Source organism: Saccopteryx leptura, chromosome 3 (genome assembly GCF_036850995.1).
Source record: "Saccopteryx leptura isolate mSacLep1 chromosome 3, mSacLep1_pri_phased_curated, whole genome shotgun sequence".
Lineage (NCBI taxonomy): Eukaryota > Metazoa > Chordata > Mammalia > Chiroptera > Emballonuridae > Saccopteryx > Saccopteryx leptura.
Genome location: NC_089505.1, coordinates 122392879 through 122408178, shown reverse-complemented (window position 1 = coordinate 122408178; position 15300 = coordinate 122392879). Strand labels below are relative to the sequence as shown.

General features: G+C 36.1%; 1 protein-coding gene across 1 annotated transcript in view; it reads right to left on the bottom strand.

Annotated features, from left to right (window-relative positions):
* The window catches only part of LOC136397661 (selection and upkeep of intraepithelial T-cells protein 1-like), a 98423-nt gene that overhangs the window by 48973 nt on the left and 34150 nt on the right, over nt 1-15300 (bottom strand). The window contains exons 2-3 of the mRNA XM_066372166.1: nt 12212-12293; nt 10333-10554 (exon numbers count right to left, since the gene is read on the bottom strand). Coding sequence (XP_066228263.1) covers nt 10333-10384 — 52 coding nt within the window. The 5' untranslated portion in view covers nt 10385-10554; nt 12212-12293. The remainder of the gene's footprint in view (nt 1-10332; nt 10555-12211; nt 12294-15300) is intronic.

Here is a 15300-nt window from a genome sequence, read left to right as displayed (position 1 = left end):
AACTACCTAAGAGGTGTTTCAAAGAATCATAACATAGGATCAATATCTAAAATGTATAATTACTCCTTTTTATATAAATCACTAGTTGTCTCTTAACAGAAACAATGTTCTTTTTCTTCCTTAGTAAAGAACATCCAGTGTATCTGGAGGAACTTGAACAATCTAAACAAAACTACACTTTTCAGACTCCTTGCAGCTAGGCGAGGCTGTATGACTGATTTCTGGCCAACCAATGTAATGTGAGCAGAATGGTAAACAGCTTTTTTTAATCCCTGAAAGCAGGAGGTACACACCTCCTTCTCTTCTTCCTTGGAGCCAGACTGAAGCCATTCTGACGGCTAAACATCAGCTATACCTTTATCTTTGAAGTGGAAGCCGTAGGCTGAAGATGATGGAACATCAAGTAAAACAGAAGGAGCTTGGGTCCTTACATTTACAAAGCTGCCCCTCTAGCCTTGGAAACTCACCTTTGGTCTTCTTTTATCTTGTTTAATGATGAAACTCTTATGTCTTTTCTTAAATGGGTTCAGTTTACAGTTATGCAGTTGTTTAGTTTATTTTTGTTCTTTAATTCAAACATACATACTATTTATACCTATTCAATATTTACCTTTATCTTTAAGGTTTTCTTAAACCAAATCAAAGAAGACAAACATTTCAATACTGGTATATCAGCTTCCTTCTCAAGATTGTTAAGGACCTAGATTCCTTCCAGATATTTTGGATATGTCCTTTCCACACCTCCTTAAACATTCATACACCCCAAAGAATGCTTGTGTGCAACAGCTTATCTTTTCAGTTCAAGAGGTATGTACATCCCCTCACAAGAGAAATCCGAAGGTGGCAACTCCACCCAGAATGTAGGACTGTTTATGCAGACTCATTTTTGTCATCAGGTCAACAATTTCCAAGGGAGCACAAGTTTCAACTTGACTTGCCTCTCCTTGAAAATAGAACATAAAACAGTGTTGTTTATTATGTATTGCATGATTTGAATTATTTAAATTTTCTCTGATAAACAATTATAATAAAGTGCCTTAAAATATTATATCATGGAAGGTTGCAAATGATAATTAAAGTCTTTGAAAATGGAGCTAAAAAAGATAAAAATATAAACAATAAAATAGCAATAAATACATATTTATCAATAATTGACTCTAAAAAGCAAGACAAACAGAACAGAAATAGATTCATAGATACAGAGAACATTTTGATGGTTGTCAGATGGAAGGGATGTGTGAAGATGGGTGAGAAAGGTGAAGGGATAAAGAAGTACAAGATGGTTGTTACAGAATAGTCACAAGGATCTAACGTACAGCATAGGGAATATAGTCAATAAGATTACAGTAACTATATATAGTGTCAGATGGGTTTGAAAGTTCTTTGGATGATCACTTAGTATGTAATATAATGTCTAATCACTTAAGTGTGCAACTGAAACTAATATAATATTGTATGTCAACTCTAATTCAAAAATAAAAATGATTTAAAAAATGAGACAATGGAAATAGAAAGGATTATCTTTATCTTGATAAAAGCTACCTATACACACCTCCATAAAAATTGTATTAATGGGAAAGAAATCTTTGGAATCTTTCTCTTTAACTTTGAGTAGTTAAAGTTTTTACCTAACACAATAAAAAAAATAAAATTGTCAGTGTAGCATAAATATTAGAAATGAAAGATGAAAGGAAAATATATAATGATATAATTTACAGAGAAAGTGATAAAAATGGACAAATATAAAGAAAAATTTTAAATAGTGCTACTTTTCTCCAGCTTAAGTTAAGTAGTATATGAGATCTCTTTGAAGTTTTAAAAATATGCTTTAAAAATTTTTTTTAATATTTTATTTTATTTATTTATTTTTTAGTGAGAGAAAGACAGGAAGGGAGAGCGATAAGAAGCCTGAATTCACTATTGCAGCAATTTAGTAGTTTTTTATTGATTGTTTCTCATACAGCCTTGACTGGGGGGCTCCAGCTAAGCCATTGACCCCTTGCTCAAATCAGTGACCTTGGGCTTCAAGCCAACGACCATGGCATGATCATAGTAATGATCCCATGCTCAAGTCACCGTGACCTTGGGGTTTTGACCTGGGGCCTCATTGTCCCAGGTTGATGCTCTATTCACTGTACTGCCACTGGTTGGGCTACAAATACATTTATATACCTAAATAATTGGATAACTACATAATTTTCAAGGAGAGAAAATATTAACTTTTTTTTTTTTTTGCATTTTTCCGAAGCTGTTAACGGGGAGGCAGTCAGACAGACTCCCGCATGCGCCCAACCGGGATCCACCTGGCATGCCCACCAGGGGGCGATGCTCTGCCCCTCTGGTGCATCACTCTGTTGCATCCAGAGCCATTCTAGCACCTGAGGCAGGGGCCACAGAGCCATCCTCAGTGCCCAGGCCATCTTTGCTCCAATGGAGCCTCAGCTGGGGGAGGGGAAGAGAGAGACAGAGAGGAAGGAGAGGGGGAGGGGTAGAGAAGCAGATGGGTGCTTCTCCTGTATGCCCTGGCCAGGAATCGAACCCAGGACTCCTGCACGTCAGGCCGACGCTCTACCACTGAGCCAACCAGCCAGGGCCAATATTAACATTTTAAAGAAATTACTTTATATTAATATATAGTCTCAATGTAGTTCTAATAAAATGCTAGCAGAATATTAGGAATAATAGAAGAGTTTAATCTCAAAATTATATGAAAGAATTGATGCTTACTAATAGCTAAGACAATTATAGAACAACAGAGAAGTTTTTTAAATTCATCTACCAGATATTAATAAAACCATAGGAAAAGAAAATACACACACACACAGTGGTCTTGGTGCAAGAAAACTCAAATCCAAATGAAACAAAATAGAGAATAAAAACAAACAAACAACTAAATGTGGTATTTGATACATGTGGTATAAGCTTGTCTTTCTTCATTGGTCTCCTCCAATCAATCCCTTCCCCCTTTCCCTCATTCTGTAGCTTGCAAAGCTGCCCTCTACCAACTCAATTATCTGAGGCCCTTCCCTGTTTTACTTATGGGAGGTACCAGCAGGAGACTAAAGGATGGGACAAGAAAGAGGCCAGGTGCTTTCCTGCATTTTTCTATTCTGGCTCACACTTCAGTCAATGGGTTCATTCTTTACAACTACAGCTCCTGCTCACAGCTCATCACTCACCCATGGCGCTGGATCTCTCAGGTTTTGCAACATTACTTCATCTTTTGTTGTTAATGATGAGGTAAGATAACTCTTCATTAGCCAGATCTTGAGGATCTTGTTAGCTCACTTAATTCTAGTTACTCTTGAATAAACATTCTCTTCATTTGATTATCTTCAGAATTTCATCTGAATTTTCCTTTTGTTCACTACCACAATCCTGACTAAAACAGGTAGAATTATATACCAATTTCCCTGAGGAAAACTGGCTCTCTCTATGGAAAAAAAAAAAAAAAAAAAAAAAAAAAAAATATATATATATATATATATATATATATATAAAAATTCAGGATAATGTCTTTGTGACATTGAGGTAAAAGGATTTCTTAATAAGTTCTCAAAATATGAACTACATGGGAAAATTAATTTTACAACTTTAAATTAAATATCTATGCTGAATTAAGGGTATTATAAACAAAGTTAGCAGATGTCTGACATGTTGGGAAGATATATTTATAATAATAAGGGATTAATATTTAGGGGCATAGAAAATTCCTGTAAATCATGCAGGAAAAAGACAGAAAACCAACAAATTGATAAATTGTGTGAATAAGAAATCCACCAAAAGCTAGAACTGAATAGCTAAGCCTGTATGAAGAAATTAATAATCTCACTAGTAATCATATAAATGTAACTATTAAAAAAAGAGATGTAATTTTTTACCCATCGAGTAGGCAAAATAAAAAGGTTGAATAATGTTGAGTATTGAGGAGGATTGGGACAATGGGAGGTAACATCCCCTGCAGGTAGGAGTGAACATAAACCCATTTATTCTGAAATGTAATCTCTTAGTTTAGCATTAAATGAAGGATTCATGCATTTGTGACATACTAAAGAGATATACCAAAATATACTATCTGTGATATACCAAATATACTATTTGGGTATATACTTCAAGAAATTCTTTCACAGACCCTGGCCGGTTGGCTCAGTGGTAGAGCGTCGGCCTGGTGTGCAGGAGTCCCGGGTTTGATTCCCAGCCAGGGCACACAGGAGAAGAGCCCGTCTGCTTCTCCACCCCTCCCTCTCTCCTTCCTCTCTGTCTCTCTCTTCCCCTCCCGCAGCCAGGGCTCCTTTGGAGCAAGGTTGGCCTGGGTGCTGAGGATGGCTCTATGGCCTGTGCCTCAGGTGCTAGAGTGGCTCTGGTTGCAGCGGAGCAATGCCCCAGATGGGCAGAGCATCGCCCCCTGGTGGGCATGCCGGGTGGATCCCAGTCGGGCGCATGCAGGAGTCTGTCTGACTGCCTCCCCATTTCCAAATTCAGAAAAATACAAAAAAAAAGAAAGAAACTCTTTCACAGATGCCCATGTAGATGTGTAACAGAATGTTTCTCATAGTTCATTCAAACTATGTAAAAGTTGGATACATTAAATATGTATCAAAGACACAGAAAGATTAAAAGTAAAATCTTGAAAAAAGCTATACCTTCTCAACAGCAAGCATGTTGATTAATACCTTACTATATTACTATCAGACAACATAGACTTTAAGAAAAATATTAGGAGACCTAAAGAGGCACATTTCATAATGATGACAATACAATTAATCAAGAAAACATAGCAATTTTATGTACATACCTAATTAAAGAGATTCAAAAGACATAAAGCAAAAACTGGCCAAACAAAAGAGAAATATATGCAAATAAATCCTCAACTATAGTTGCAGATTTTAATGTTCCTTTTTCAGTAATGAATAGGAAAAGAAAACTGAAATCAGTAAGAATAAAGAAGACTTTTAAAATCCTATTAAATGGTGATGACAGGAGAATTTACTTGGGGTGGTATATAAATGATGTATTATGAAATAGTACACCTGAAACCTATGTAATTTTATTAATCAATGTCACTCCAATAAATTCCTTTTAGAACAACTGCTACTATATTCATAGAAGATTATACACAGAAACTGAAGATACACCTGGAACATTCACCAATATAGATCAAATATCAGACCATAAAACAAGTCACAATCAATTTCAAAGAATTAAAATCCTAGAGAATATCCTCTTACTATAGAAAATTAAAATAGAAACCATCTGTTTTAATCTAGAAATAGCCAAAATAATTGAAATTTAAATAGCACATTACCAAATAGCCCATGTGTCAAAGAATTCAGAAAAGAAATTAGAAAATATTGCGAACTGAATGAAAATTTAAACACGGCACTTCAGTATATGTGGGATTCAGCTAAAGCAGAGCTTAGAGACAAAATCATAGCTTTAAGTGTCTATATAAAAAAATAAAAGAATTAAATCCATGTCTAAGCTTCTATGTTAAGAAAGTGGAAAACAGAAGCAAATCAAACTTTAAGAAGGCAGAAGTTAAAATAAAGACTAGAAATCAATAAATAGAAAATAAGCATTAAAAAATCAATTAAATACAAAAATGGTTTCTTGAAAAGATGCATAAAATTGATTAATCCTTGGTAAGACACCAAAAAAGAGTGTGGGAAAGCAAACTGCCAATATCATTTGTGTAAAGGAGGCATTCTGACAGAAATTAAACAAATATTGTGAACGTTTTTATGTCAATAAAGTCACAATGTAGGTTAAATGGGAAACTATTTTGAAACAGAACTAAGAAATATGAATAATGTATAATTATTAAAGAAATTTTATTTACAATTAAAATTTTTTTACAGAGAAAACACACTGCCCACATAGCTTTCCAGTTGAATTTAATCAAATCAAACACTTATGGAACAAAATAATACTAAGACAACATATAACATTCTAGAACAACTCATTTATTAACCCATCATTACCTTCATACTAAAATAAATCAAGAACTTTACAATAATAATAAATAATGGAATAATAAGAGCTAGACTTTTTACAGTTTAAGAAAGATGCTAAAAATATGAAAAGAGACAAAGCTAAAATAGGTTTTGTGACATGTTGGAGTTAAAATAATTTATATAAAGTCACAGATTTTAATATATATAGGTAAATAAAGAATAAATGTAGAATATATGTGTATATGTATGTGTATGTCTATTTGTCTCTATCTTAACATGAAATCACACAAACAACATTTATAGAAACACAAATCTACATTGAGTCACAACAGATTGCAAAGGACAGGTAAAAACAAAGAAAACTATTGGTGACTAAATACAGTGAACATACTTATGTCTGTACACTAGTAAGTATTTTACCAAATAATCATCTAAGATCAACAGAAGATTAGTCTTCAGTGTTATCCTATAAGACAGGTTACTTTAGCATCTCCCCTGTCTTCAATATTCTCCTTTGTATTTGGCTGGTATATAATAATATAGCTAGTATATATATTCTTAACTATGTATATATACACACATTTGCAAATACATATATACTCTTAGCTAAATATATATGTATGTGATTTCTTCCTTCCATCCTTTTTTAGCTCTGTCTAGTGAAAGGGCCTAAGAGTAGTAGCACTTCAGGAGCAACAAGTATATCTAACACCCTGTTCTTGGTCACTAAATACTACTTCACTCAATGGAATCACAGTATTTTAGACAAATAACTAATTCCAAAGTCATAATGTAAAAGAAAAACACAGGATGAGACTGAAGTTAAGGTATAATGGGAACACAGAATTCAGAGTTCCCACTGGCTAAGTTGGAGTAATTTGAGCTTCAAAGTAGATAAAACCATAATGGATTATACCTATTGAATAACATAGAAATCTATGAGTTCAAACTAATATAAACATAAAAATAACTAGGTAAATGAGAAATCTTATCCTTACAGGAGAATAACAACTAATAAGTAGGAATGAGAATATTAGAAAACCAGCTATTTCAACAATGATAAGAATAATTAATTTGACAATTCATATTAATGAATACTGAAACTAGTAGGTGAAAGTAAAAAAAAGGAATAAAATTTTACATAATCTTAAATAATATTCCCTACAAAACAGTTTTTAATAAAAATGAGAAAAATATGTAAAATATATTTTTACAATGGAGAAATATAGCAGATATTTCAATTAAGTGATCAGTTTCTACCAGAAATAGGATAAATTAACCTCATGTTCCACCAGACATAATGCAATAAGAATAACATAGCATTAATCATGTTGTATTTCAACCTAAAATTATTAACTTGAATATACCAAGAAGAAACATCACACAAATCCAAGTTGATGCATATTCTACAAAAAGAATGTCCTATAGTTATTAAAAATCATCAAAGTGAACTTTTAAAGATTTAAGAAGGCAAAAGAGACTGGAAAAGTAGGTACTATGCATAATCTTGAATTGGATTCTTTTGCTATAAAGAACTTTATTGGAACAAATAATAAAACTTTATAGAGTGTCTGGACATATTGGTTCTTTGTACTATTCTTAAAACATTGATGAAAGTTGAAAATTGTTTCAAATTTTAAGTATTAAGAGATGTTACTTCCACCTCAAAAATGAGAATGTTGATAAGCTATGAAATTACAGCTTTTTAAAGCCCACACATGAGCTAAGAACTCAAAGAAACTTAATAAACTAAATTCCAGGAGAAAGTCCAAAATTTTTTTAAAAGAACAAAGTTGAAGACCTAACCCTATTTAATTTCAAGATGTATAGTATAAAACTATACTAGTCAAAACAGTGTTGTGTTGACAGAGGAATAGATATAGCATATATTAATAACTGATTTTTGATAAAATTTCAAAGTACAAAAAATTTGGGTTTAATTCTGGACTCTGTTCTATTTCATTGATCTATTTGTGTATCTTTATAGCAATAGCAAACTGTCTTGATAGTGTATATTGAACTATTGAAATCAGATTGTCCAACAGAGTTCTTTATTTTTAAGAATAACAGTGTAAATATCTATAGATTTGAAGAAAGGACACATCATCTTCCACAAATAACTATTCTCCTTTAGAGAATCAACTTCTGGCTTGTTCTTGGGCTGTGGTAGACACCTCAAATTGGACACTACGTGACCATAAAGGTCTACACTGGCTCATGAACACCAGCTAATAGATTAGCCAATTGGTCAGACTCTTGGAATGAACCAAGTAGGAAGATTAATGAAAGGCAGTCTGGTAAAGTTTATGTATGAATGCACTGCTCACCATGAGCACAAAGTATGAACATATTCGTAACTTCTTTGCATGGTTATTCAAGGTTGCCAATTGCAGAGGAAGCCCTCAATAATCAAGTGGACAAGGTGCCCCATCCTGGGGATGTCAATCAACCTTTCTTGTGAGAAACCCTGGTATTTATTTAATATGCTTATATACAAATCAGATATGGTGGTGGGAGGAGGCCTATGCATGAGCTCAACAGGGTCGATTTTCCTCCCCATAGTTTCTGCCTACTGACACCACCGATTGCCCAACTGCCAATGGCAGGGATTCAACATCAAGTCCCATGTTCTCAACTAGTCCCCTGGATGAGAAACCATTCTCCATTAATTAATTATATTGGACCTCTGCCACGGCAAAGAAAAGGGTGATGTGTCCTCACTAGATTGGATCATTATCCCATCGACGCACTTGCCTTGTTTGGTGCCGTGTTTCTGCCAGCATCACCAAGAACAATTCTGTAATGCTGCCTTATCGCCGGCATGCTGTTCCACACAAAACGTCTTCTGGTTAAGAAACTCATTTTACCATAAAAAGTGCAGCAATGAGCTCCAAAGTACAAAAGTGATGGATCATACCATATATTCCTTGACACAGAAGCAGTTGGTCTTATAGAACACTGGAATATCCTATTGAAGACTCAGGACTAGTGTTAGCTGGAAAGCACAATCTGCAAGGCTGCTATGCTACCTCATAAGAATCAGTTTATCTTTGAATCAATGACTTATATGTGGTGCTTTTACATTCCATTGACAAAATCCATAGTTTCAAGCTAGAGAGACAAAGGTGAGGGAGGCTCTCTTACTAACACACGCAATAATCCATTTGTTATACACTTAATTCCTGTTCCCATAATTTTGAATTCTGCCAGTTTAAAGGTCTTCTCAAAGGAGGAATAACTTCACACATGTAAGCAATATGTACCTGGTAACATGGAAGTTGAGACTGCCACCTGGCCAATTTGGGGTCTCTATACCACTGAATCAACAGGTAAGTAAAAATATACTGAAACCTAGTTATTAAAGAATGATAGAGATTACCAAGGCAGAGAGGACTATCCCTGGAATCCAGGGTATTGTCTTGAACACATCTAATTACTTCAGGTTCAGTAGTAGATATTAATTGAAGACCACAGTAATGCAATAAAGGCAAAACCTTTCATGACTCAGATTCTTTAGGGATGAAGATTAGGGTCTCCCCACAAGTAAAGAACCCCAATTCTCTGAAGTGAGGAAAAAGGGAATCTAGATTAGGTAATGAAAAAGTTATAAATATTATTTATAGGTTTATAACTAGTTACTGACATGAGGACCATAGGAGTTATACCTTTTTTTTTCCTTGCTGGGGAGGTATGACAAGCAAACTTCACATCATTTTTTCTTGGGGGAGGGCTAGGTAATAGCATAGCTAAGATATTGGCGGTCAGGAGGTTTGCTATTCTGAAAAGCATGCCCTATTTTATTATATATTTCTTAAATATGTAATATATATTTTATATATTATCTATATAGTTCTCTATTATTCACTCATACATCTACACTGGGAGAGCATGAATATGTCCTATCCATAATGGCCTGCTTCTAAATCATCACACTGTGGCACATGGACACCTCGCCTTTTACGTTTCTGAAGATGGCAGCACCTTTAATCTGAGGAAGATCCATTTAAATGATACCGATTATAAGGAAAAATAAGAATGAGTCATTGTCTTAAAGAGAAATACATATCCTTTGCTCTAATCCTGAACCTGGACACACTTCCCTGCACTTCTGTTTCTATTAGTGTCTACAACTTATCTGAGAAAAGAGAGAGCAAACTTGTCTTCTGTATCTGCTTTTCCCAGAAACTATCTGCCTCTGAACTCATCATGGGAATCAAATAGTTTATCTCTGTGAGCTTTCCCCAAATAGGCCAGTAGCGATTTCCCTTCTTAGAGCAGAGAAGACAAGATAATAAATTAGATTTTTTTAAAAAGAGTTACTGAATATAATCTAAGAAAGTCCACTGCTAGCTTGGAAGAAGAAGATTAGACTACTCACCTGAATATGACTTAATCCATTCAAAATTTAAACAAGTCCTTGCTGCCTTCATGTTCGCAGAAACACCAGCTTGTTAACCGTGCTGCTCCGTGATGGGAACGAGGCAAGGCGGGACTGCACTGGCAGACAGCTTACTCTCAGAGGTGATTCAAATGAACAGACTCAGGTCAAGCCAGGGCAAGTTATCACCAGCAGTAGAACATCTCAGCATTAGCCAAATTCCTAAATAAAGGAAATTCCCTGTCAAATATCACCTTTCAAAATTTAATTTTGTATTTCATTTTTTGTTTGTAATTGCAAATATCAGTTATCATTGTATTCTGAAATCCTTTTAAAATAATCCTTACATTTGGAGTAAAAAGAGGTTACTCAGAGAGGAGATTTGAATGCAACCCCTTGGCAGTTACAGTCAAGAAGTTAGAGATCAGGTTTTTTGTAAATTAGAGTCCAGAGTGAGGACATGATTTCTCATCAACTACTGACAATGGGAAGTATGCTTGCCCAGTGGAGACTCTCTCAATTCACACCTTAGAGCATCTCAGTGCATAGCGTGGTCATGCTCAAACATACATTTTCCCCTTTTGGAGCTTGGACTAGTCTCTTGCTTGTGTATACTATACAGTGATGGATTATGCCTATTGAATAATAGGACTTCTCAGTCTCTCAATAGTGACTTATTAGCGATTTCTACTGCATAAAGCCCATCAGACTCCAGACAACAGCCACCAACAGTTCCTGCTCCACATATCCACAGCCCTGGTGGAAATGAGATCAATTCAGTTTTAATTGTTATCATGACAAAGCACAGAGTGAGTTTAGGGTTATGTCTTCTTGAGATAAAGGACCAGTTATAGTCGGAAAGTGTGTGAGAAAGTCTGAAGGTATAAAGATACGGTCAGAAATAAATATTTTGTGCTTTAAAATTTCAGGCAGGTAAAGCAGTTTTTAGTGATGACAAGTTAGGTCTAAGAAGCCTAATAAAGTACAACTCGTTATCACCAATAAAATTGCTGGCTTAGTTTAAGAGCCAAATGGGCTTGTTAGCACTCCACTGCTCACCCGTTCTTCCTACCCCTATCACCCTGGGACAACCGGAAACGAACTGGTATTTGAAGAATAATTATACTGTCTAGGATTTTACACTGGTCTGGATTTAGAAAAAAGAAACGAATTCTTGTAGTCACTGACTTTTGACAAGTTATCTCCAGGCAAATTGAGAAAAATTGGATCTAATGGTTTCACCAACAGACCAGAACTCCTTCTCTTCTTTTGATGGGAGGAGTACAGTGGTGGAACAAGCGGTAAGTAGTAGTCAGGGAAATTTTTTTTTCATAGAAAGCACAGGGATGGCCTTCTTAGGTAAATTTTTTTTTTTTTCCTGGCTGAAATATATAAAATGAGTTTGTGGTATTTGGGGACTTTTAAGGTACATTCTTCCTTTTCAAACTAACAGAATAAGGGAGACTGCTGTGATGTGAGTGGCCAAAAAGGAGTTTAGGTAAAAGTTTTTGGAGTGAAGGTCACAGGATTTAAAAACCAGAGATGTTGGATGGCTTGTCCTTATGGTCATTGGAGCCTCATCTGGCTATACAAGTACCTGTATTAAATAGAAACAGTAATTGTTAATAGCTCCTATGTATCGAATGCCTACCATTGGCTTCAAGGTGTAAGGTATTTTACACATATTAGCTCTAGTTCCAACAACTACCCTTCAAGATAGATATCTCTGTCCCAAATACATAGGCTAGAGCCAGATACTGTTATCTTGAATGAATAAGTGAAAGTGATGTAAAGGTTGGTAGATGAAACAATTAAGAAATATGAAATAAGTAGTATCTTGGTTGGATGGCATCAATAACAAACAAAGATGGGTTTTTACCTGGTAAGAAAGAAATATGACTTCTGAGGAAGTAAATGGGAGGCTTAGAAGTTGCTCACTTGTTTCCTGCTCCTGTGGTCAACTGTGGGAGAGAAAAAGCAGTTAGTGACACCTACTTTGTGGGAGGTGATTTCCATGGCTGAGTCAAGTTTCCTTTAAGGGAGTGGATTATTTAAGATTATCCATAGGAACAAACCCAATAGGATGTATATATTCAGAGAGATTTATTTGATCTTACGCAAGTGTGGTGGTTGCCAGGTCTGAGATGTGCAGGGCTGGCCGGGAGTATGAAAACTCAGGGACGTGTTAATGTTACAGTCTCAGGTCCAAAGGCAGGATTCCTTTTTCTTCAGGGGACCTTAATCTTTTTTTCTTAAGGCTTTTAGCTGATTGAATAAGGCTCACCTACATTATTGAGGGTAATCTGTTTTATTCAAAGTCTACTGTTTTAAATATTAATAAAATCTTTTAAAAATATCTTTAGAGCAACGTCGAGACTGGTATTTGACCAAAACCCAGTCAACTTGTTTTTGGCATATAAAATTAACCAACACAAGCAGGAAGAATTATATAAATAAGATAAAGATCTAGATAGAGTGAATTTACACAGAATGAGTATCCTGGGTCAATAGATAGAATGGGTAGAAAAAGGAAATGAAAGAGTAAAGGTTTATAAAAGGATCTAAGAAAAGAGGAGGTTGCAGGACTTTGCATTTTGTAAAGGCCTATCATGACAAAGACAAGAAGCATGGTGCAATCGGTATTTGTCAAAGGAAGACCGGAGCTGGCGAGTTTCAGTGCTGTTGAGGCCTGAGCAGGTCAGTAGACTGAGTGCTTCTCATTGTTGAAACAGAGTGCTACTGAGGCACCATTCTGACTTCTTGGTGAGGATCTTCTCTTAATTGGGAGCAGAAAAGGCTGAATCATCTTAGCCACAACTTAATGTTAGCTCCTCCCTGTGGTCAGGAAGCCCTGTGTATGGACTTGAGACAGACACAAGTCTTTCTATGCTATAGGAGTTGAAATACTAGCTATTCTAGACTTTTCCCAATCTTCTATCCCACACTTCTAATATTCATATTATCAGATTTGATAAGCCTTTGAGATCAAAGTGAGCAGGTCGAACATATCAGACACTCTCTGCTTCCCTTTTTAATATTTCTGAGGTTCACTCAGTCCACTTCTCCCTGATCAGAACTCAACTGGCTTCACAAGCCTTGCCTAGAACTGGTTTATAGGAGCTGTCCTTCACTAGAATTTGTTCTGCTTTTGTCTGTGTACCTGCCTAGTATCCCATGTGTGGACATTGCTTCTGCCACGGTCCCTTCTAAATTCTTGAGAATGACTCTTTAGCACTGCTCTTGCCTAGATCCAACCCAGGTTCTTTGTTGCAGAGAGCACTTCATGCAGCATCACAATGAAGTATATCCTACATGAGTATATTCTCATGTTTATGAAACCAAACTACCACCACACCACTGAGTCAATTAAATGTGAATATGATGAATAGAAATATGACTTTGACATCTCACTTGCATTTATCTGGGGCAAGAGAAACGTAAGGACTACAGTCCTACTCACTAAGCAATAACAACCCCCCCTCCCTGTCCACTCTGCTCTTTGGGGCTATTTTAGCTAATTCCCTGTGCTCCTGTATCCTGAGCCTTGCCATCTGATGAATAATTACCCACTCAGCCTGCCTCATCTGATATAGATCCTAGACTCTGTTTTTACTGATTTCCTGGCTCCTCTGTTAAGGAGAACTCCAAATTCTAATGCCCTCCTGGTCTGTGTGATACCCCCCTCCCCCATGCACCTTATGAAGCAAATGTGAAGTAACAGACTCAGTCACACTGGCCTACGTTATAACCCTGCTGGCTTTTGCTGTGTGCTGCATGATCTGTGGCAAGGTTTTATCAAAGAGAAATATTAATTTTGTTCTCAAAGTATTACTGTATGGATGAAATGGGGCTAAGTCTCATGTTTATGAAACCAAACTACCACCACACCACTGAGTCAATTAAATGTGAATATGATGAATAGGAATATGACTTTGACATCTCACTTGCATTTATCTGGGGCAAGAGAAACGTAAGGACTACAGTCCTACTCACCAATCAGCCAGAAAAACTTGATTATCACAGCCTTGAAAGTGGTCAGACATGAGAACTCCTCACAAACACGGAGGCATAGACCATTCACTAAGCAAAAGATTCCTGAAAATGGCAAGTTCTTCCTCTTGCAATTAAATTGTATTAAGATACTAAATATCTGTCAAAGTAGTTGCATGGAGGGCATGTGGGAGAAAGAGATTTTTTAGTCTTGTTATTCCTTTACTCACTCCATTACCCAAGCCGAGTTCTTGTTCTTGAATGTTTGAGGAGGAAAAGAGAGGGCAGAGTGAGACACATCATTCTCTCCCACTGCCCCCAACACATTTCCTTCCTCAGAGGTACCACTGATGCGGCAGACGTTTTGTAAAGTGGAAGAGCAGGGGTCAGAGTTCCAACAGAGTCTTTGTAGATACAGTGTATGTGGTATTATCTGTGATATCTTAAGTAAGGATTTTTCTAGCTGAAATGTCATAGAAGATGGGATGGTAGAGGCAGAGTTTTAAGAAGCGTGGTAAATACCCACTACCTGAAATATCAGGGTGAATACTTTGTAGATGATTATCTAACAGCTATGCTGGACAGCTGAAACTAATACAGAATGATGTTGAATGCAAACTGCAACTGAAAAATAAATTAAATAATTGAATTGACGAAGAAGAAGAAGCAGAGGAAGGAGAAAGAAGGAGAGGAAGAAGAGGATGAAGAAGCAGCAGCAGCATGGCAGAAACTATTTTGCCAGATAGGAGCTTGGACTTAAAAGAAGATATAAACAGTCTGACCTGTGGTGGCGCAGTGGATAAAGCGTCAACCTGGAAATGCTGAGGTCGCCGGTTCAAAACCCTGGGCTTGCCTGGTCAAGGCACATATGGGAGTTGATGCCTCCAGCTCCTCCCCCCTGTCTCTCGCTCTCTGTCTCTCTCTCTCCCTCTCTCTCTCCTCTCTAAAATGAATAAATAAAAATTAAAAAAAAAATAA